The sequence below is a fragment of the Theropithecus gelada genome, chromosome 16 (genome assembly GCF_003255815.1).
Source record: "Theropithecus gelada isolate Dixy chromosome 16, Tgel_1.0, whole genome shotgun sequence".
Taxonomy (NCBI): Eukaryota; Metazoa; Chordata; class Mammalia; order Primates; family Cercopithecidae; genus Theropithecus; species Theropithecus gelada.
Genome location: NC_037684.1, coordinates 55,216,984 through 55,241,077, shown reverse-complemented (window position 1 = coordinate 55,241,077; position 24,094 = coordinate 55,216,984). Strand labels below are relative to the sequence as shown.

Here is a 24,094-nt window from a genome sequence, read left to right as displayed (position 1 = left end):
CCTGGCAGAGCCCTGTTCTCACCGGCAGCCCCTCCCTACAGCCCAGCACACCCAGAGGGCCGCAGAAATCGCCCAGCTTTCCTGGAGCCACAGCTTTACCCACAGGAGGAGGAACGGGCTGAGATGCACTCAGCCAGACCCCAAGCACTGAGTCAAGGCTGGGAGCAGAGGGCTGGGCACCTGGGAAGAGATCCAGCCGGGGGCCGGGCACACTGGGGAGCCACTCCCACCTGGGGTGCCCACGCCAGCACAGCCCGGGGGCACCTCTGAGAGAGGGCAAATCCCCTCCACGGCCGAGCTCATGAATCTGACATTTACAGAAAGCCCATGCTGCTCCCTCACGGTCTCCAGACGGAAAGCAGCTCAGCTGCTGTGTGAGCTCCCTCGGCTCACCCTCGGTCACCCCCAACAGTCCCCGCTTCTCTTCCTGCTCAGCAGCTCAGCATGGTCCGTCCACACCCCTGCCTTTCACCACCGCTCCATGGCAACCAGGTCCTTACAGGACTTGGGGTTCAAGCTACGGGACTCGCTCGCCTGCCCCCGTGGACTGCCCCGACATGCCACAGCACCCCCCGAGTCGCAGTAGGACCTCCCGGGGCTCGTGCCTGCTGGCTCTAAACCCACGGAGAGAAACTCCTCATAGGAAATCCTTTGGCATTAACAACCTGAACCCCAGCAAAGACGCTGGCCAGAAAGGTGCTCCCTGTCCTTCTCCGGGTGCCTCCAGGAGGGCCCGTAGGCAATGAAATCCTCGTTTCCATCTCATGCGTCTCCTATCACGGAAGGCACACTCCCCATCATAAAGATCCCAAACTCAGACACGGGCCCACCGGGCAGGTGGAAACAGTGTCCCCCAGAACTCAGTGTGGCTATTCACACCCCTCTGCTGGGCAGAACCTTCAGATTACAGGGAAAATGGGAAAGCTTGAAGCCAGCAGTGTGCAGCCTCTGTCTCCTGCCTCCCTGCGGCAGAGCCTGAGAGGCAGAGCGGAGGAGCGGCCAGTCCACGAGGACCCGGCCCAGACCGAGATGCTCCAAGTGCACAGTACACGCAGGTCTCAAGGACTTTGCACAACAAAAGCATGAGACGGCTTGCTTTTCTACTGACTATGTGTCCAGGAAGTCGTATTTTGGGTATACTGAGTTAATTACACATATTACTAAAGCTAATGACACCTATTTTTATTTCTTCTTTAACGCAGTAACAAGAAAAAGTGAGTCACTGGCCAGGTGCGGTGGCTCACGCCTGTAATCCCAGCACTTTGGGAGGCCGGGGTGGGGTAGATCACCTGAGGTCTGGAGTTCCAGACAAGCCTGGCCAACATGGTGAAACTCCGTCCCTAAAAAAATACAAAGACTAGCCCGGCATGATGGCGCGCACCAGTAATCCCAGCTACTCGGGTGGCTGAGGCAGGAGAATTGCTTGAACCCGGGAGGCGGAGATTGCAGTGAGCCAAGATGGCACCACTGCACTCCAGCCTGGGTGAAAGAAAAGAAAACGTGAGGCACCTCCATGGCTGACACATGTGGCTCACTGGCATCCCCAAGGCCCCTGCTGCTCGAGTCGCTGGTCAGGCCAGGGCTGCGTGCTATGGTGACACCCTTGCAGTGGAGCTGCGACCTTTCAAACATGTGGCGGTCTCCATCCAAGGAAATCACCCAGGGGTCCCCAAATACACAAAGCAGGCTCTGTCCCAGGGCAACTCCTGGGCAGGCTACAGGCCTGCAGTCCCCAGCCATGGAACTCCCCTTCCAAGCACAGCGCTTACACTGTCCCTGGACTCAGACCTCCTCCGAAACACACGAAGGGAGAAACAACAGCTTCCCACCTGTCCCACTCTGCGAACACCTGGAGTTCCCAAGGCCTCCCCAAGCCTCCTGGGCCAGTGCAGGAACACTAGGCACGAGACAGCCTTCCTCCCTCATGCAGACCTGCTGGGGACCAGCTTCCAGCACAGAGCCCACGAGGCACTCCACCCTCACCGTGGGGCTGGCAACGCCAACGCCACCCACCACGAAACCTCGTCCACATCCTGCTCCATGGTTAGCAAACTCCAGCTTCTGGGACGAAGCTTGGGTCTGAGCTTTTAGAAATGTATTTATTTATTATTTATTTATTTTTGAGACGGAGTCTCAGTCTGTCACCCAGGCTGGAATTCAGTGGTGTGATGTCGGCTCACTGCAACCTCCACCTCCTGGGTTCAAGTGATTCTCCTGCCTTAACTTCCCGAGTAGCTGGGATTACAGGCACCTGCCACCACACCCGGTTAATTTTTGTACTTTTAGTAGAGACAGGGTTTCACCATGTTGGCCAGGCTGGTCTCAAACTCCTGACCTCAGATGATCTGCCTGCCTCAGCCTCCCAAAGTGCTGGGATTACACGTGAAAGCCGCCATGCCCGTCCCAGAGATAAAATGTAAGGAAACCCTGTCTTAAATTCCACCTCTGGAATTTAGCCCACGGGAGGAGCTGGAGTGGGTGACCAGGTGCAAAGGCCTCCAGCTGCAGGCTCTGCTCCAGCCCTGCCTGGGATGCCCTGAGACACAGCCAGATACCCCGCAACACCCACATGACACCCACATGATGGAACAGCATGGCTGTGAGGAGTGACAGGTGCGGGACCCTCCAGGAAGACGTCCACAGCATATTCACCAGCAATAAGAGTCAGCCACAAATCACTCTACACCCCAGGCATGAGCGTTCACCAAATGAGATGTACGTGCAGACACACCCGGAGACAGACCCACACCGCCACGCAGACCAGGGCCCCAGGCTGAGGGCTCCGGGCTTCACTACCAATGGCCCCACCACCTGCTGTCCCGGTTTCTCGAAAGAGTTGCCCCACTTGCTCCAGGTTTGTTTTTTTTTTTTTTTTTTTTTTTTGAGACGGACTCTCGCTCCATTGCCCAGGCTGGAGTGCAGCGGTGCAATCTTGGCTCACTGAAATCTCCACCTCCTGGGTTCAAGCAATTCTTCTGCCTCAGCCTTCTGAGTAGCTGGGACTACAGGCGCCCACCAGCACGCCCGGCTAATTTTTGTATTTTTAGTAGAGACGGGGTTTCACCATATTGGCCAGGCTGGTCTCGAACTCCTGACCTCATGATCCGCCCACCTCAGCCTCCCAAAGTGCTGGGATTACAGGGGTGAGCCACCGCACCCGGACCTGTTGTTTCTTTTTACTGGTTTTTTTTTTTTTTTTTTGGAGACGGAGTTTTGCTCTTATTGCCCAGGGTGGAGTGCAGTGGTGTGATCTCAGCTCGCTGCAACCTCCTCCAAAGCGCCCAAACCCACCCCCATAGCCACCACCAAAGCCACCTCCAGAACCACCACGCCCGGCCACACCTGTTGCTTCTTAAACTAAGTTTCACACAAGGTTTAGAGTCTGTCGAAGAGGCTTATGCTACCGCAATGCCCGCCCCACCTCTCCAGACACCCTTGGGCTCCTCCCCAGTGGCAGCGCCGGGCTACTCCGGGCCACTTCCTCACCTCCATCCCCATCTGAGGGCTGACAGCACAGCCAGGGAGGACGGCCCTCACCAAGCACCCATGCCCGTGGGAGCACTAGATTCTGCTCATGCCCGGAGGCACTGCGCAGCCCGGGGACATTTCCTTCAGGACGTTCATCTTTCCTGACTTCTGTTTCCCGTACTGTTTGGTTTTCTTCTCGCCCTCTGCCACTATTCTCTCAAGAAGCAGCACAGAGCCAGGGCGCCGGGCTCCCCAGTCCTCACCCAGCACCCACACAGCGCCTGGGGTCACCCACCTCCCTGCCTGGCACCACTCCTGCCTCGAGTTCCGCTCACCCCTGCCCGAGGCTTCGCTTTTCTCTTAGGCTCTGTCACCTCCTACCTCGGGTCTCGCTCACCCCTGCCTGTGGCTTCGGCTTTGCTCTTAGGCTCCATCACTGTTGTTTGAGTTGCGTTTTGGAGGGAAAATTCTGTGCTTGTCCTTAACCCGCTGCCATCCCCAGAGGTCTCCATTCACCCCAACACCTGCCAGGATGGCTTCCATCCCCATGACCACTGAGACCCAACCTGCAGACCTCAGTGCCCTCACCCATGAATGCAACACCTGTGCCACACAGCAGGAGCAGGCCCGGCCTGGGGCCACCAGGAGCACCCGACACACAGCCACCTTCCCAGTGTGGTGCTACTGTCAGACCGGAGCAGGCCTGGCCCTGGCCACCTTCCTAGCGCCCGACGCACAGCCACCTTCCCAGCGCCCGATGCACAGACACCTTCCCAGCCCCCGATGCACAGCCACCTTCCCAGCGCCCGATGCACAGCCACCTTCCCAGCCCCCGATGCACAGACACCTTCCCAGTGCCCGATGCACAGACACCTTCCCAGCGCCCGATGCACAGACACCTTCCCAGCCCCCAATGCACAGACACCTTCCCAGCGCCCGATGCACAGACACCTTCCCAGCCCCCGATGCACAGACATCTTCCCAGTGCCCGACGCACAGCCACCTTCCCACAGGCCCCACACTCAGCCCTCAAGACATGAACTCACTCCATCCACACACCAGCTGGGGCACAGGTGAGGAAACCGAGGCCCAGGGAGGGTGAGAACCTCCCAGGCTCACAGCAAACCCCAGCCCTGAATCCTTCCATTCTGCTGACTGAGCCTTTTACTGTCGACCAAGACTTCCAGCCACAATGAAAAGACCCAAATTGACAAAGTGCCCATTTTTACACATTTAGGAACAACGTTTAAACCATTAAGTGACAGATAGAAACTGATACACACCAATTACTTATTTTTATTTTTATTTTTGAGACAGAGTCTCGTTCTGTCACTCAGGCTGGAATGCAGCGGTGTGATCTCAGCTCACTGCTACCTCCACCTCCCGGGCTCAAGTGACCCTCCCACCTCAGCCTCCGGGGTAGCTGGGACCACAGGCACGCACCACCATGCCTGGCCTAACATTGCTATTTTTTGTAGAGGAGGGGTTTCACATGTTGCCAAGGCTGGTCTCAAACTCATGAGCTCAAGCGATCCGCCAGCCTCGACCTCCCGGAGTGCTGGGATTACAGGTGTCAGCCACTGTGCCCAGTCAGCCAATTACTATTAAGAAGATTTTCTGGCCAGGCGCGGTGGCTCATGCCTGTAATCCCAGCACTTTGGGAAGCCGAGACGGGCGGATCACGAGGTCAGGAGATCAAGACCACCCTGGCTAACACGGTGAAACCCTGTCTCTACTAAAAAATACAAAAAACTAGCTGGTCGTGGTGGCGGGCGCCTGTAGTCCCAGCTACTCAGGAGGCTGAGGCAGGAGAATGGCGTGAACCCGGGAGGCGGAGCTTGCAGTGAGCCGAGATCGCGCCACTGCACTCCAGCCTGGGTGACAGAGCGAGACTCCGCTTCAAAAAAAAAAAAAAAGAAAATTTTCTGGTGGAGCACAGCAGCTCACGCCTGTAATCCCAACAATTTGGGTGGCTGAGATGGGTGGATTGCTTGAGCCCATGGTTCAAGAGCAGCCTAAGTGACCAACACAGTGAGGCCCTGCCTCTTAAAAAAAAGATTTTATGAGCCCATCCAGGGGAATCAAGCACAGGGAGCCCTGTCCCCAGCACCAAACGTCTCCCCTTGGCACTCACCAGGCCCCCACAACGACAGAAGCACATCCCTGCTCTTCTAGGAGGGCAAGACTGGGCCGCTGGGCCCATGAAGCTCAGAATGATGAGCCGTGACCGGCCCATCCCCGAGGCTGCTGCTCGTGAACCGGCAGCCCACACACCCCTCCTCTACCGAGGAGTGCAAAGTGCCCAGAGGCACCACAGGCCAGCACAGAGCTTGGGTGTTCAGCTGTGGACCAGATCCAGTAACCACAACAGCTTTCCCACCAAACGGGGTAGGAAAGAGCCCACTGGCCCACTGAGGCTCACCTGGTCTGTGCAAAATGGCTGAGAAGCTCCCAGAGGCTCTGGCCTGAACAGAAACAGTCCTGCAGCCTGGAGCCATCGTCCAGCTGCAGAGCGATGCGAACCTGGAGAGTACCAGACGTGAGAAACTTCCTTAGGAAGAAAGGCAACCATTCTGTCTAAACCCCAGACTGATTCTCCAGGCGCAGAGACGGCGACTGCCCCTGCCCCGGCCTCCGGGGAGAGGCTGACCCCCACGGAGAAGGCTGCCCTCCTGTGTACTCTGGAGTGAGGGCCATGGAGGCTCCCTGGCAGGGCTGCACCAGCATGTGTCTGTGCATGTGTGTGTGCGGGTGTGTGCAAGGGTGTGTGCAGGTATGTGTGTGTGAGGGTGTGTCCAGGTGTGTGTGCATGTGTGTGCGAGAGTGTCTGCAGGTGTGTGTGCATGTGTGTGTGCAGGTGTGTGGGTGTGCAGGTGTGTGAGCACGTGTGTGTGGGTGTGTACAGGTGTGTGCGCGGATGTATCTGCAGGTATGTGTGCAGGTGTGTGCATGTGCATGTGCAGGTATGTCCATGTCTGTGTGCGGGCGTGTGCAGGTGTGTGTGCATGTGTGTGTGGTGTGTGGAGGTGTGTGTGTGTGTGTACACAGGTGTGTGCATGTTTCTATGGGTGGGTGGTGTGTGCGGGTGTGTGCAGGTGTGTGTGTGTGCATGTTTGTGTGCGGGTATGTGGGTGTGTGCATGTGTGTGCGAGTTGGGGGGGTTGTGTGCACACGCACATGTTTGTGTGCGGTGTGTGTGCAGGTATGTGCAGGCGCCACAGGAGGGAACTGTGTTGGAGACACTCTTCGTGTCCCAGTGGAGGCTTCAAAAGATTGCAGCTCCACGGAACCTGACTGCAGCCTCAGGAGACACCCTGAGCTAAGCTGCTCCCAGATTCCTGACGCTCAGAAACCACATGAGATGGTAAATCTTTTTTTTTTTTTTTTTGGAGACAGAGGCTCACTCTGTCGCCAGACTGGAGTGCAGTGGAGCGATCTCAGTTCACTACAACTCCGCCTCCCGGGTTCAAGCGATTCCCCTGTCTCAGCCTCCCAAGTAGCTGAGATTACAGGTGTGTGCCACCACATCCAGCTGCTTTTTGTATTTTTAGTAAAAACAGGGTTTCACCACGTTGGCCAGGATGGTCTCAATTTCTTGACCTCATGATCCCCCGGCCTCGGCCTCCTAAAGTGCTGGGATTACAGGATTACAGCTGAGCCACTGCGCCAGGTCCACTATATCTTAACATCCCAACTTTTTTTTTTTTTTGAGATGGAGTCTTGCTCTTCACCCAGGCTGGAGTGCAGTGGCGCAATCTCGGCTCACTGCAAGCTCCGCCTCCCGGGTTCACACCATTCTCCTGCCTCAGCCTCCCGAGTAGCTGGGACTACAGGCACCCACCACCACACCCGGCTAATTTTTGTATTTTTAGTAGAGACAGGGTTTCATTATGTTGGCCAGGCTGGTCCCAAAGTCCTGACCTCAGGTGATCTGCCCACCTCGGCCTCCCAAAGTGCCCTGATCACAGGCTGCCCTTGCGGCATCCATGCAGCGCTTTGGGCTCTAACATTCTGGGCAATTCTATGAGCAGGTGGTCAGGCTGGTGGGTGAATGCTGCTGACACCCCAAGCCGGGAAGGGCACAACTGACCCCACCAGAAAGCAAGTAAAACTTCCACACGAAGAATGATGTGGGCCGGGCACGGGGGCTCATGCCTGCAATCCTTTGGGAGCACTTCAGGAGGCCAAGGCAGGTGGATCACGAAGTCAGCAGTTCCAGACCAGCCTGGCCAACATGGTGAAACCCTGTCTCTACTAAAAATATAAAAGTTAGCTGGGCGCGGTGACAGACACCTGTAATCCCAGCTACTCGGGAGGCTGAGGCAGGAGAATCACTTGGGCACAGGAGGCGGAGGTTGCAGTAAGCCGAGATCCTATCATCACACTCCAGCGTGGGTGACAGAGGAAGACTCTGTTTCAGGAAAAAAAAACAAAACAAAACAAAAAACGGCGCGGGTGGATCACGAGGTCAGGAGATCGAGACCATCCTGGCTAACACGGTGAAACCCCGTCTCTGCTAAAAATTCAAAAAAATTAGCCGGGCATGGTGGCGGGTGCCTGTAGTCCCAGCTACTCAGGAGGCTGAGGCAGGAGAACAGCATGAACCTGGGAGGCGGAGCTTGCAGTGAGCCAAGGTTGCACCACTGCCCTCCAGCCTGGGCGACAGAGCGAGACTCCATCTCAAAAAAAAAAAAAAAACATGAAATGCTCATTTTCAGTCACTAGTTAACAAAACACAGAAAGTTGCTTGGACCCAACCCAGGGAAGGCAGAATTGGTGCTAAGACTCATGTCCCTCCTTCCCCAGCACCCCCGACCACCCCCCGGCCTCGGCCAGCTGAAAGATTCTGTGCTCCACAGTCAGTCTGCCCCAGAGCACAGCCCACCATGTTCTCAGGCCCCTCACGGCTCCGGGAAGCAGGCACCATCTCCAGCTTGGCATTGTTGGGTAGGTTGGCGAATCTCCACTGCAGAGAAAGGTCGAGCACACTCCTCTGAAACCTGCAAGACAGACCAGAACCCACTCGCTGCCCTGCAGACCCTGATGCGCCCTGCCATCCACGTCCCGCCATCCACGTCCTATGGCAGCTCCCCAATAGCAGGACGTCGTGAACTGCAGAGGCACAAGGCGGGTCCCTGATCACATGGGGCCTCCTGCAAGCAGAAGGGAACAGGGAAAAGGGAGAAGTGGGCCTTGGGGCGCACCGAGGGGGTTGCTCCTTCAGAGTCTGGGGTGCTGACAGCTCCAGTGCAGACTCTTGGAAAACAGAGAGAGAACGACTGGGGCGTGAACGCTGCTGCACTCGCAGACGCAGGGGTATCACAGCCCCCGGCCATCACAGCTGGAGCCACCACAGAAAACCCGGCTGGCCAGGCGCGGTGGCTCACGTCTAGAATCCCAGCACTTTGGGAGGCTGAGGAGGGTGGATCACCGAGGTCGGGAATTTGAGACTAGCCTGGCCAACATGGGTGAAACCCCGTCTCTACTAAAAATACTAAAAAAAAGCCAGGCATGGTGGCTCAGGCCTGTAATCCCAGCTACTCGGAGGCTGAGGCAGGAGAATCGCTTGAACCCAGGAGGCAGAGGCTGCAGTAAGCCGAGATCGTGCCACTGCACTCCAGCCTGGGCAACAAGAGCAAAACTCCGTCTCAAAAAAAGAAATCTGAATATACTCAAAGTGGTGGGCCCCACTTTAGAAATGCAAGCTGCTGTTGAAGACAACTAGTGAAGAGAGTTTAGACAGCCTGGGGGCATCTGGAAGAATTAAGAGAGAACAAACTTTGCCATCAATCTTCAATACTGGCCAGAAAGTGACTCTGGATTTGCCACATGAAATGTCTAGGGCAAGACATGATAGCAGATGGGGGGAACCCGAGGGCAGGCAGGCTGGGAGCCTTGGAGAGGAGGGCACTGTTCATGCAGGGGCTGCATTCCTCTGCACTGGCTGTGCTTTGTAAGCAAGCGGTACCATTAGCAGAGGAAAAGGAGATCTGAAAACATGGCCATGGTGCTGCAGGACCTGCCTCAAAATTGCACTCACTGGTTCCCACCAGACACCACCACACAGACCACGGGCAGGTGAGCAATCAGAAGTAACAATGGGCCAGGCATGGTGGCTCACGCCTGTAATCCCAGCAATTTGGGAGGCCAAGATGGGCGGATCACTTGAGGTCAGGAGTTTGAGAGCAGTCTGGCCAATGTGGTGAAATCCCATCTCTACTAAAAATACAAAAATTAGCCAGGCGTGGCGGTGCACGCTTGTAGTCCCAGCTACTCGGGAGGCTGAGGTGGGAGAAGTGCTTCAAGCCGGGAGGCAGAGGTTGTAGTGGGCCGAGATTGTGCCATTGCACTCCAGCCTGGGTGACAGAGCGAGACTCCATCTCAAAAAAAAAAAAAAAAGAAAGAAAGAAAAATGAGGCCAGGTGCAGTGGCTCACACCTATCAACCCAGCACTTTAGGAGGCCAAGGCGGGCGGATCACTTGAGGTCAGGAATTTGAGACCAGCCTGGCCAACATAGTGAAACCCTGTCTTTACTAAAAATACAAAAATTAGCCGGGCATGGCACGTGACTGTAATTCCAGCTACTCAAGATGCTGAGGCACAAGAATCACTTGAACCCGGGAGGCAGAGGTTGCGGTGAGCTGAGATCATGCCACTGCACTCCAGCCTAGGTGACACAGCAAGACTCTGTTTCAAAATAATGGCCAGGGCACAGTGACTCATGTTTGTAACCCCAACACTTTGGGAGACCAAGGTGGGCAGACCACCTGAGGTCAGGAGTTCAAGACCAGCCTGACCAACATGGTGAAACCCCGTTTCTACTAAAAACACAAAAATTAGCTGGGCATGGTGGCACATGCCTGTAATCCCACCTATCGGGAGGCTGGGGCAGGAGAATCGCTTGAACCTGGGAGACGGAGGTGGCAGTGGGCCGAGATAGCACCACTGCACTACAGCCTATGTGACAGAGCGAGACTCCATCTCAAAAAATAATAATAAAATAAAAAAGAAATAAAAATGAAACCCTAAGCCCCCAACCAACTGAACCGGCCTCTTCTCGGCCCAGTGGACCCCAGAAACCTTGAAAGCTAAGTTCCTGGCCATGGCTGGGTGGGAGATCAGACACACCTACAGGCTCTCTTCCCTAAGGGATAAACAGAAAGCAGCCTTTCCAAAGACTCTTGGGCTGGTATCTGACATCAGCCAACCTTCCGCCAGGCCCTTCTCTCTTGCGGTTTCTTCAAAACAACCCACAGGTATTTCTTTCTGATAAGAAACCACCAACCATGGAGTCGTTCTGGCATAGTCAGGGTTCTCGTGGCACAGTCAGGGTTCTCGTGGCATGGTCAGGGTTTTTGTGGCACGGTCAGGGTCTTCATGTCCGCTGGTTTGCCATTTATTTATTTATTTATTTATTTATTTACTTTTTTTGTAGAGACAGGGTCTCACTATGTTCCCCAGGCTGATCTGGAATTCCTAGGCTCAAGCAATCCTCTGCCTCAGGCTCCCAAAGTGCTGGGATTACAGGCATGAGCCACTTCGCCCAGCCTGCTTCACCTCTGACTTCAGAGGCCAAAAATTCCACCCTCAGGTCATGCTGGCGCTGCCAATTTTTGAACATAGGACCCATGGAGAGGCAGGAAGCTCAATTGTGTGCATAGTTCTCCTTTCGTGAATACTCACGATCCTCCTATAGTGTATTAAGTACGTCTGTATCAGCCACCCCATTCGGTGTAAATCCCTGTCTTATTCTTCCCTCTCTTGAAGTGTCAGTTTCTAGCTTCTGGCTGTAGGCTACACTTCCTGGCCTGTTAGAATGGCCACCCTGCAAGCTGCAACCGGTTATGAGAAATAAAGCCCTCCTTTCCAAACGTATGAACCTCATTCTTCAGTTGACAAGAGAGACTGGAGAAGGATGGTGGGAAGCCCAAGACCACCTGGCACTCAGAGCACAGGTCCTGGGAGTATCACATGGTCCAAACACAAAGTAGAAGACTGGAATGACGTGGCAGATATCACCCCTAAGAAACTCCTCCCAGGAGAGCCCCGTAAGGCAGGGTGGGCAAGGCCGGGAGGACAGTCTCCTGCCCTCTGCTCCCAGTGTTAGGACAACAGTACTATAAAAACAGGTCTTTAAGGCCAGGCGCAGTGGCTCATGTCTGTAATCCCAGAACTTTGGGATGCTGAGGCGGGCGGATCACAAGGTCAGGAGTTCTAGACCATCCTGGTCAACGTGGTGAAACCCCGTCTCTACTAAAAATACAAAAATTAGCTGGGTGTGGTGGCAAGCACCTCTAATCCCAGCTACTTGGGAGGCTGAGGCAGGAGAATCATTTGAACCTACGAGGTGGAAGTTGCAGTGAGCTGAGACCACACCACTGCATTCCAGCCTGGGCGACAAGAGTGAAACCCTGTCTCAAAAAAAAAAACAGAAAACAGGTTTTTAAAGTAAAAAGCTTTGCGTGTGGGATAGACATGCATGTCTTACTCATATGAGGGCTCTGACCCTTCTGCTCAGACTCCTTGAGAGTCTGGCAGAAGCCCTGTCTTGGGAACAATACCCCCACACAGAACCGTGTGTGTAATTCCCAGGGCTGAGACTGCAGAGATCCACCCGCAGTTTTCAGGGCATCCTATTTCTCCATGGCCAGCTCTTTCCCCTCAGAGTCCCACTGGGAACTTATGCAACCCAATGCCATAAAACCTACAGGAGGTTGAATGGTGGCTCCCCCAAAAAAAGACAGGTCAATGTCCTAACCCCCAGGACCTCTGAACATCTTACTGGGTATCCTGGTCTTTGGAGATGTAATGATAAATCATTCTAGATTATCCAAGAGGACCCAAAATCCAAACACAAGGGTCTTCCAATGACAAGGGTCTTCCCAAGACACAGAGAAAACAGGAAAAGGCCACAAGAAATTGAAGACAGAGAGCAATCCGGCCACAAGCCAAGGAAAGGGAAGCTGGAAGAGGCAAGAGGGATTCTCCCTTAGGGCATTCGGAGAGAGTGTGGCCCTGCCAAGACCTTGGGTCTCCAGAGCTGGGAGGCAATATATGACTGTTTAAAACCACCTGGGGGCTTTTCCAAGTGAGAGCCAGTATATTCAGGGGGTAGGGGCACAGATAAACTCAGACCCTGCCGCTGAGCTGCAGCAAACTCACTTCAGATCATATTCACAGGGGTTGAAGTCCTGTCGCCGGCACGTGTCCTCCAGAACCTGGGGATGAGATGAAAGGACCGTGAACCGCTGAGTGCGCAGGGCTGGCGGGCGCGGTGGGCCAGACCAGCCAAGAGCACTCAGCTTCCTGGTGAGCCAGGTGGCTCTGCTCAGGCAAAGCCAAGCACAAGACCACACTATGGACGGTCCCTGCAACAGCTGCAGGCTCTCACCTGCAAATCCTGTTCACTCTCTCTCCCTTCCTCACCATCCCCTCAGTTTTGTAGGAAAACTCCGCTCAGGGTTCCCCTGCAGTACAGCAACACGGGCATCTTCCTAGCACACACCCTGGGCTCTCCTTCAAACCCTGTAGTTCTGCAACCTGCCTTAAACCTGCCCAGCACAGGCTACCCCTTGGCTCTGGCATGGTTCTGTACACCTGCTCCCACTGCCTGCACCTCCTCCACCCCTCTTCTCCATGAGCCAAAGCCGTGGCCCTGGCACCAAGGGGTCCCGTGCAGTCTCTGCGGGAGTGCCCCACTTCCGCACTCTGCATGCCTGGCACCAACAGCCTCCTGGCTGCACCCTTCACCTGCCCAGGCCCGGCGACCCCACGCCGTGGGCTGCTCCCGCAAACTCCGAGTCGTGTGCACCTTCGGGTCCTCATGGTCCCCCACGCAGTAGAAGCTCAGTAAATACTTTTTTTTTTTTTTTTTTTGAGACGCAGCCTTGCTCTGTCTCCCAGGCTGGAGTGCAGTGCCGCGATCTCAGCTCACTGCAAGCTCCGCCTCCCGTGTTCACGCCATTCTCCTGCCTCAGCCTCCCGAGTAGCTGGGACTACAGGCGCCCACCGCCACGCCCGGCTAATTTTTAAAAAAATTTTTTAGTAGAGACGGGGTTTCACCGTGTTAGCCAGGATGGTCTCGATCTCTTGACCTCGTGATCCACCCGCCTCGGCCTCCCACAGTGCTGGGATTACAGGCGTGAGCCACCGCGCCCGGCCAATACTTTCACATGTAATTGATTCGAGGTCACAAGGTGCCCGACTAAAAGCGCAGTGCGTGACTCGGCAAAAATCGCTTCCAGGACCCACGGCCGGGACATTTGCCACCGCGCAACCCGGGCTCCCGCTCCGGGGGCACCCCGGGATGGGAACGCGGGTCTAGGGCTCCACTCTTCCCTCTTCCCGGCGCCCTCGCGAGCTGGGCTCGGCCAGGCGCTGAGTACTCGAGGGGGGTGAGACGCGGCACCGTTCCTACCTCACCCCTGGGAGGGCTCGCCACCCGCCCCCCACTTGGGACCCCCGGGACCCCCGCGGAAGCGCAGGTGCCCGCGGGCAGGGGGCGGGGCCGCCGCGCAGGAGGCCGCTCATTGGCCGCCGAGGCCCCGCCCCCGAACACCCGGACGCCGACCGCAGTGGGCGGGGCCTCGGCGCGGCGCCCCCCACCCGCCCACCCGTCCGCCACGGGCCGGCGGCCGCACCTGAAGCAGCACGGTGCTCGGCGTCACCTTCACCGTGTGGCGCCGGCCGTTCGGGGCCAGCACCGACACCGCGGAGCCTCCGCCGCCTGCCGGGGCCGCCATTTTCCGCTCACGTGACCCGCCGCCGGCCCGGCGTCAAACAACTTTATCGGCAACAGCCGGGACGCGCAGCCACGCGGCCTAGGGGCGGGGCCGCAGCGCGCTTCCGGGTCCCGCCAGGCCCCGCCTTTTCCCCGCCCACGGCGCACCGGCCCCGCCCTGGGGCCGCCGAAGCCCGCGCCAGACCAGGCGACCCGGAGAGCGCGGCCGACCTCTGCCTCTGGGAAGCGCGGCTCGGACGGGCTCGCCGGGGCCAGGCTGGGCCGGGGCTGGGCGCGCGGTCACCCCCAGTGAGCGGCACTGAGCCGCGGGGTCCCAGCCGTCCGCGCTCGCCCATCCTCGCTTCCTCCCGGACCCTTCCCCACCTAGGTGCCCTGCTCTACCCCGACCCTCGCGGCTTCCTCCACTCCAGCAGCTGAGCCTCTTCCCTGCGCACCTGTCCCTGTGGTCAGCGTCCACCTCCTGACCTTTATGCTTTGGGGCAGGCCCCCCGCCCCTGTACGAATCCTCCCTGGGTGTTGGGGGCTCGTGACCCTCAGTCTAGACCTGATTTCCTTCATCCTAAAATGGGAGTGCAATATCTGGCAGCCCTGCGGCTGCTGAGATGGTCCCTAAACCTGAGGGTAGGAAAGGCGGGAGACCGGTTTCAGAACCGTGGGGTGAGCGTACTTGAGTCTTACCGGAGCTCCTGCGGACCCACAGGCATTCGAGGACTTCCCGCACCAACGCATGCTGAGGAGGGGCTTGGTGGAAGTCTCGGAAAACACCTTCATCCCTAGCCGCCGCAGCAGGGAAAGTACCTGGCCTCACTGCCACCAGGGCCACGTGCCACCAACTCCAGGCTTTCAGAAGGAGCTGCCCTCCTGACTCGCAGCCGTCGAATGTGCTTAGCTCCCAGCACCTGGGCCAGTCATGGACAGCACTTGCACGTGTTCCCCCCGCCCCGCCCCCTCCACGGCTCAACCGGGCCTGGTGCTCCTCTCTCCATGTGCCTGCCTGTCTCTGCGGACTCTTGGCCAGGGCTCAGATGCGCAGAAGCCTATGGAAGGGGGAACTGGTGCAGTTATCAGTCAATCCTCCCACAGTGCTGGGAGCCACCGCACCTGGCAGTCGTTGCTGAGTCTAAGGACACCCACCTCCTCTGCATGAGTGCTGTTGTGCCTTCCTGTCGATGACATATCCATGTCACACACACACCTGTATGCTGGCAAACATGGACACCTATGTACATTGGAGAAACCTGGGGAAAGCCTCAGGTTAGCCACAGCCCTCCCATCCAGCCAGCCAGTCCCATGCCCTGTGCAACCTCAGAGCCTTACTGAACCACACATCACCTGGTGGGTTTTAATTCTTTTTTTTTTTTTTTGAGACGGAGTCTCGCTCTGCCGCCCAGGCTGGAGTGCAGTGGCCCGATCTCAGCTCACTGCAAGCTCCGCCTCCCGGGTTCACGCCATTCTCCTGCCTCAGCCTCCCGAGTAGCTGGGACTACAGGCGCCCGCCACCTCGCCCAGCTAGTTTTTTGTATTTTTTAGTAGACACGGGGTTTCACCGTGTTAGCCAGGATGGTCTCGATCTCCTGACCTCGTGGTCCGCCCGTCTCGGCCTCCCAAAGTGCTGGGATTACAGGCTTGAGCCACCGCGCCCAGCCGGGTTTTAATTCTTTAGTGGTGTTTTTGAAAAGTCTGTTCCTATTTTCCTTAGACTGTCCCACAGTCTGGATCCTTGGTTAAACGTTTGGGGCAATGGTGAAGGGAGGTGACAAGTCAGCAGGAGGTGCAGGACATCAGCGTGGCCATGAGTGAGGACATGAAGTTTAACCAGTGGTCAACTTCGGGTCTGCGAAATTCCTCCATGGTCAAGGTCTCTTGCTCCTTGTGGAGTAATTAAGGCATGTGTGAGGTCATTCTTTTAGACCACAAATATCAAGTTTTTCCAATAACCATTTGCCCAACAGTTTTAGCATCAGTTAATGAGTAGATTCATTGTTACACCATGAAGCTGCTAAATCATGGCTTCCCAAGTTTATTGTTTCTTCTACATTTATAGGCACTTTCGGTCAACTTTCCCCTCCTTTAAAAAATGATCAAATATTTGGGAGGCTGAGGCAGGAGAATGGCGTGAACCTGGGAGGCAGAGCTTGCAGTGAGCCAAGATCACGCCACTGCACTCCAGCCTGGGCGACAGAGCAAGACTCTGTCTCAAAAAAAAAAATTAAATATGGCCGGGCGCGGTGGCTCACGCCTACAATCCCAGCACTTTGGGAGGCTGAGTTGGGCGGATCACAAGGCCAAGAGATTGAAACCATCTTGGTCAACATGGTGAAATCCTGTCTCTACTAAAAAAAAAAAAAAGTACAAAAATTAGCTGGGCATGGTGGCGCGTGCCTGTTATCCCAGCTACTCGGGAGGCCGAGGTAGGAGAATCACTTGAACCTGGGGGAGGCGGAGGTTACAGTGAGCTGAGATTGCGCCATTGCCCTCCAGCCTGGGTGACGAGAGTGAAACTCCATCTCAAAAAAATATGTATATGTATATAATATTAATATGAACTCATGTATTTTTTTCATTTTCAGTCAGCATGCATTTTGATGCTCAAATTGGTCCAAATTGGGCCAGTGAGACCTCCTTTAAGCTGAGTCCTATGCTTTTTTTGATGGGAGGGATGACTTTTTATCCCAATATTATTTCAAACTTAGCTGAGCAAGGTGGCTCACACCTGTAGTCTTAGCTACTCAGGTAGCCGAGGCAAGTGGATTGCTTGAGCCCAAGTTCCAGCCATAGTGAATCACTGTCATACCTGTGAATAACTACTGCACCTCAGCCCCAGCAATATAGTACGATACCGTCTCAGAAAAGGAGAAGGAGAAGAAAGAAGAAGGAGGAGGAAGAAGGAGAAGAAAAGTTTGCAAAAGCAGTATGAAGAATTCCTGTATATCTTTTTTTTTTTTTTTTTTTTTGAGATGGAGTTTCCTTCTGTCACCAGGCTGGAGTGCAGTGGCACAGTCTCAGCTCACTGCAACCTCTGCCTTCCGGGTTCAAGCAATTCTCCTGCCTCAGCCTCCCAAGTAGCTGGGACTACAGGTGCACACCACCACACCCAGCTAATTTTTTTGTTTTCTTTTGTTTTGAGACGGAGTCTCTCTCTCTTGCCCAGGCTAGAGTGCAGTGGCGGGATCTCGGCTCACTGCAAGCTCCGCTTCCCAGGTTCACACCATTCTCCTGCCTCAGCCTCCCGAGTAGCTGGGACTACAGGCGCCCGCCACCATGCCAGACTAATTTTTTTGTATTTTTTAGTAGAGACGGGGCTTCACCGTGTTAGCCAGGATGGTCTCAATCTCCTGACCTCGTGATCTGCCCACCTTGGCCTCCCCAAGTGCTGGAATTACAGGCGTGAGCCACCGTGCCCAGCCTAATTTTTATATTTTTAATAGAGATGGGGTTTCACCATGTTGGCCAGGCTGGTCTCGAACTCCCTACCTCAGGTGATCCACCTACCTTGGCCTCCCAAAGTGCTGGGATTACAGGCATGAGCCACCATGCCCGGCTTCCTGAATATGTTTTAGCCAGATAAATCAGTGTTTACATGTCACCCCATTTGCTTTATCATATTCTCTCTCTCTCTCTCTCCATATATATGTAAAAAACTTTTTCTGGCCAGGCACAGTGGCTTACACCTATAATCCCACCACTTTGGGAGGCCAAAGTAGGAGGATCATTTGAGCCTAGGAGTTTGAGACCACCCTGGGCAACATAGTGAGACTCCAGCTCTACAAGAAGTACAAAAGTTAGCTAGGCATGGTGGCATGTCCCTGTAGTCCCAGAGATTTGAGAGACTGAGGCAGGAGGGTCACTTGAGCCCAGGAGGTCAAGGCTGCAGTAAAGACATTGTGCACCCTTGCCACTAAATACTTCAGTTTGTGTATTTCCTAAGAATAAGGCCAGTCTCAGCCAGGCACCGGGGCTCATGCTTGTAATCCCAGTACTTTGGGAGACCAAGGCGGGTGGATCACCTGAGGTCAGGAGTTCAAAACCAGCCTGGCCAGCGTGAAACCCTATCTCTACAAAAAAATATAAAAAGTAGCTGGGCATGATGGTGGGAGCCTGTAATTCTGGCTACTTGGGAGGCTGAGGTGGGCGAATTGCTTGATCCCAGGAGGTGGAGGTTATAGTGAGCCAAGATCATACCACTGCACTCCAGCCTGGGCAACAGAGCAAGACTCTGTCCAAAAAAAAAAAAAAAAAAGAAGGCCAGCCTCTTATATAGCCACCATAATTTCATACAAAATTGGGAAATCTAACAATGATATCATATTCTGAGTTAATCCACAGTTAATTGTCCAAGTGTGGACATCTTTCCTGCATCCTTTTGACATTTCCATTATTCTTTGGGCACCTCCTCCCTGCCCAAGCCCTGAAGTCAGCCATTTTTCAGAGAAACTCCAATCCCTTTTACAAGGAAATGGGATTTAGAGGCCAAGCTCTGGGTGCTGAATGTGCTCATGGCTACTGGGGTGTCACTGCTTTCTGGGCCCTCTCAGGGGACACAGTTAGTGTCATGAGTTCATCTGAATATTTCTAAGCCACACCTCAGCCTTCTCCCCCTTCTTCCCTCATTCCATATTTCTATTGGGTTGAATTCTATTAAATTGCCCTAATTGACCTTTTTTTCTTTTCTTTTTCTTTTGAGACAGAGTCTCACTCTATTGCCCAGGCTGGAATACAGTGTCACGACCTTGGCTCAATGCAACCCCCCACCTCCCGGGTTCAAGCGATTCTCCTTCCTCAGCCTCCTGAATAGCTGGGATTACAAGCGCCTCCCACCATGCCCAGCTAATCTTTGTATTTTTAGTAGCGATGGGGTTTCGCTATGTTGGCCAGGCTGGTCTTGAACTCCAGACCTCAGGTGATCCTCCCACCTCCGCCTCTCAAATGTACTGGGATTATAGGTGTGAGCTACTGCGCCCAGCTAATCATTTTTGATCTATAAAAAAATGACAAAACCTATATGGTTCAATCTAATACCTCCTTTGTCCACAGTGAGAACCCTAATTGTCAGTAAATCAATATATTTATTCATTTGGTTTGTTCTAAAATGCCCTCCAAGTAGTTTCAGAGGTACTGTGGCAATCTTGCTATTAACAACAGACCTACTATGGAAATTTCAAGATCTCTTTGTAGCTATTTTTGTCCTTTAGAGTATGTCCCATTAGAGAAAAATAGAGTGTTGTGTTCAAAAGTTATTTGAATTAGTTGGTGTTTTTTTGTGTTAGGTTAGGTTAGTGTATTATAGGCTTCTCCAGAGAAACAAAACCAATAGGATATGCATAGATATATACAAAAGGACAGCCTGGCCAACACGGGAAATCCCCATTTCTACTAAAAATACAAAAATTAGCCGGGCGTGTTGCCACACACCTATAGTCCCAGCTACTCGGGAGGCTGAGAGAAGAGAATCACTTGAACCTGGAAGGTGGAGGTTGCAGTGAGCCAAGATCACACCATTGTACTTCAGCCTGGGTGACAGAGCAAGACTCCATCTCAAAAAAAAAAAAAAAAAAAAAAAGAGGAAATGTATTATGGGAATTGGCTCAAATGATTATGGAGGCTGAGAAAGAAGTCCTGTGATCTGTTGTCTGCAAGCTTGAGACAGGAAAACCAGTGTATTATAAACCAGTGTGTAACTGAATACTCAATACCCCAAACCAGTGTATAACCCAATACACTGGTTTATAATATAATTTAATTCAATCCAAGTCTGCAGGTCTGAGAACCAGGGGAGCGAGAGGTGTAACTCCCATCCTGAAGCCCAAGAAGTGTAGGATGGGCGGCTGGTGTAAGTCCTGGAGTCCAAAAGCCTGAGAACCAGGTTGCCCTTCTCCAATGTCCAAGGGCAGGAGGATGGATGTCCCAGCTCAAGAAGAGAGAATTTGTCCTTCTTCCACCTTTTTGTTCCATTTGGGCCCTCAACAGATTGGATGATTCCTGGCCGCTGTGGTGAGGGTGGATCTTCTTACTTGGGCCACTGATCCAAATGCTAATTTCTTCCAGAAACACCCTGCCATGAGGTTTTACCAACTCTCTGGGTATCCCTTAGCCTGGTCAAGTTGACACATAAAATTAACCATTATAGTCAGGGTAGGTTCATTTAACAATTTGATACGTAGTTAGGTTAGGTTTATTTATTTTGGTTTTTACTAAATTTGGGAGTTTCTTTTTTTTCTTCATCCTTTTTATAGTGCTATATTTTCATTATTCAAAATGTTTATTTGATTCAGGCAGGATGTGGTGACTCACGCCTGTAATCCCAGCACTTTGGGAGGCCAAAATGGGTGGATCACCTGAGGTCAGGAGTTCGAGACCAGCCTGGCCAACATGATGAAACACCACCTCTACTAAAAATATAAAACTTAGCTGGGCGTGGTGGCGCATGCCTGTAATCCCAGCTACTCTGGAGGCTGAGGCAGGAGAATCACTTGAACCCGGGAGGTGGAGTTTGTGGTGAGCTGAGATCACGCCACTGCACTCCAGTCTGGGTAACAGAGTGAGACGCAGTCTCAAAAAATATATATATACACACACACACACACACACATATATATGTGCATGTATGTATACTTATATGTGTGTATACATACATATGTGTATATGAATATATATGCGTGTATATATCTGTGTGTGTATATATACATATATATGTGTATATATTTGATTCCAAAGTATAAAGACATGGCCTGACCTATTTCTTCTCCCACTCATCCCAATGGAAAACCATTTTCTTTTTTTATTTATTTTTATTTTTTTATTTTTTATTTTTTATTTTTTTTCATTTTTTAATTTTTTTTGAGACGGAGTCACTCTGTCGCCCAGGCTGGAGTGCAGTGGCCGGATCTCAGCTCACTGCAAGCTCCGCCTCCCGGGTTCACGCCATTCTCCTGCCTCAGCCTTCCAAGTAGCTGGGACTACAGGCGCCCGCCACCTCGCCCGGCTAGTTTTTTTGTATTTTTTAGTAGAGATGGGGTTTCACCGGGTTAGCCAGGATGGTCTTGATCTCCTGACCTCGTGATCCGCCCGTCTCGGCCTCCCAAAGTGCTGGGATTATAGGCTTGAGCCACCGCGCCCGGCCAGAAAACCATTTTCTTTTGTTTTCTCTTTTTAGAAATGGAGTCTCGCTCTGTTGCCCAGCCTCCTGGAGTGCAGTGGTGAGACTACAGCTCACTGCAGCCTCAAACTCCGGCCTCAGCCTCCTGAGTAGCTGGGACTACAGGCACACACCACCACACCTGGCTAATTCTTTTTTTTTTTTTTTTTGAGATGGAGTCTCGCTCTGTTGCCCAGGCTGGAGTATAGTGGTGCTGTCGGCTCACTGCAACCTCTGCCTCCTGGGTTCAAGCAATTCTCCTGTGTCAGCCTCCTCAGTAACTGGGATTACAGGTGTGCACCACAACGCTGGGCCAATTTTTGTGTTTTTAGTAGATGGGGTTTCACCACGTTGGTCAGGCTGGTCTCGAACTCCTGACCTCATGATCTGCCTGCCTCAGCTTCCCAAAGTGCTGGGATTACAGGTGTGAACCACTGCGCCCATCCAAGAAAACCATTTTCATTAACTTCTAGGGTAGCCTGCTTGTTCTTCTTTTTGCAAAAATGAGCAAATTCCTGTGGCGGGTGCCAGGTGGGCACGTACGTAGATTCTTTTTTTTTTTTTTTCTGAGACAGAGTCTTGCTGTGTTGCCCAGGCTGGAGTGCAAGAATAGTGGCGTGATCTCGGCTCACCACAACCTCCACCTCATGGGTTCAAGCGATTCTCCTGCCTCAGCCTCCAGAGTAGCTGGAATTATAGTCACCCGCCACCACACCCGGCTAATTTTTGTATTTTTAGTAGAGATGGAGTTTTCCCATGTTGACCAGGCTGGTCTCGAACTCCTGACCTCAAGTGAACCACCGACCTCAGCCTCCCAAAGTGCTGGGATTACAGGCGTGAGCCACCACACCCAGCCAGATGTAGATTCTTAACCTCTCTTCCTCCTTATACAACAGGTGACCACAGGATACCACAGTCTCTTTTGCTGTTGTCACTGCAGCCCACGTTTTCAAAGATTTATGCATGATCCCACTCTGCAGCCACCTGTGACTCCACTCTTCTCCACCATGCACTAAGTCAATAGCACAAAGTGCTCACTGCTGGATGTTGCAAGGGAAGTCACAGTGTCCAGGTGTGGAATGGTCCAGGCATGAGGTTCAGCCCCCTACCTGCACTGAACTGAACTTTGACCTAGTCTGTGCTGGCCTCCAACATAGAGCTTGCCTGCCCAGGCCTTGGATCCTCACCTGTAGCACCCGCCAGACAGGTGAGTGGACCCTGACTTGGCACAGGAAGGCCAAGAGGTCATTGCAGGCAGTGAGTCCCTGGTGGGCTGCAGGAAGCCTGAGCTGGGCCAGAAGATGAGTTTGGGTTCCTCCCCGCAGGCTGCACAAAGTCAATCCCAGGGCTGACCCGGCCCCTGCCAGGCCCACTGAATGCCCAGCACAGGGGCTGTTTTCTGCCTGGCTTTCCCGTCTTCCCTTCCCGTCACCCTGTCAGGGAGTTCCTTGAACAGCTACTTTTCATCATCTGCCTCTTCCAGAAGACAAGCCCTGCAAAGGCACACCTGCTATCCCAGCCCCATCTTCCCACGCCTGGGACGGGGCTCAGGCAAGTAAATGGGAAGTGGTCATGGAACCTTCCTGTGGCTCATGGAGCTGGCTAACTTCTGGCCTCAGTCAGTGGCCTCCAGGCAGGATGGATACCTGGGCAGGTTCACAATCCCACCTCAGGGCCAGGCAGGGTGGCGCACCACTGTAATCCCAGCATCTGGGGCGGCTAAGGGGGAGGATCATATGAGCCTGAGTTCAAGCCCAGCCTGGACAACATAGTTAGACCCCATCGCCACAAAAAAAATTAAAAAGTGTGGTGGTACACACCTGTAGTCCAAGGTACCCAGGAGGCTGAGGCAGGAGGATCACTTGAGCCCGGGAGTTCAGGGCTCAGGCAGTGATCGCACCACTGCACTCCAGCCTGGCAACACAGGGTAGGACCTTGTCTCTAAAAATAATAATAACAAAAGAATCGCCACTCATACATAAATGTGCGAGAGGGCTCACGCTATTTATTTTATTAAACGAATCTAGTTTCTATGTTGCTGCCGTCTGGCCACTTGGGACCTTGCTCAGCCTCAGTTCTGAGGACAGCATAGTGCTGGTTCTTCTTCTTGGTCCGACCCCTCTCCGGTTTAACTAGTTTTGTGTGTGTTTGTTTGTTTGACACAGAGTCTCACTCTGTCACCCAGGCTGGAGTGCAGTGGCGTGATCTCAGCTCATTCTAACCTCCATCTCCTGGGTTCAAGGAGTTCTCGGCCGGGCGTGGTGGCTCACGCCTGTAATCCCAGCACTGTGGAAGGCCAAGGGGGGTGGATCGCGAGGTCAGGAGATTGAGACCATCCTGGCTAACACGGTGAAACCCTGTCTCTACTAAAAATACAAAAAAATTAGCCGGGCGTGGTGGCGGGCGCCTATAGTCCCAGTTACTCGGCAGGCTGAGGCAGGAGAATGGCGTGAACCCGGGAGGCAGAGCTTGCAGTGAGCCGAGATCCCGCCACTGCACTCCAGCCTGGGTGACAGAGCGAGACTCCGTCTCAAAAAAAAAAAAAAACAAAAAGAATTCTCGTGCCTCAGCATCTCAAGTAGCTGGGATTACACAGGCACGCACCACCACCATGCCTGGCTGATTTTTTTTTTTTTCATCCCATGGGTTTTCCTTCTGTAATGATTTTTGTGTTTTTAGCAAAGACAGGGTTTCGCCATGTTGGCCAGGCTGGTCTCGAACTTCTGACCTCAGGTGATCTGCCTGCCTC

The 24,094-nt window shown here is 53.6% G+C and overlaps 1 protein-coding gene across 1 annotated transcript in view; it reads right to left on the bottom strand.

Moving 5' to 3' along the window:
* ASPSCR1 (ASPSCR1, UBX domain containing tether for SLC2A4) overlaps nucleotides 1-14,310 on the bottom strand; it is a 43,582-nt gene extending 29,272 nt beyond the window's left edge. Inside the window, exons 1-4 of the mRNA XM_025363230.1 lie at nucleotides 14,110-14,310; nucleotides 12,632-12,687; nucleotides 8,354-8,468; nucleotides 5,891-5,991 (exon numbers count right to left, since the gene is read on the bottom strand). Of these exons, the coding sequence (XP_025219015.1) occupies nucleotides 5,891-5,991; nucleotides 8,354-8,468; nucleotides 12,632-12,687; nucleotides 14,110-14,211 (374 nt within the window). The 5' untranslated portion in view covers nucleotides 14,212-14,310. The remainder of the gene's footprint in view (nucleotides 1-5,890; nucleotides 5,992-8,353; nucleotides 8,469-12,631; nucleotides 12,688-14,109) is intronic.
* Nucleotides 14,311-24,094: the final 9,784 nt, after the last annotated feature.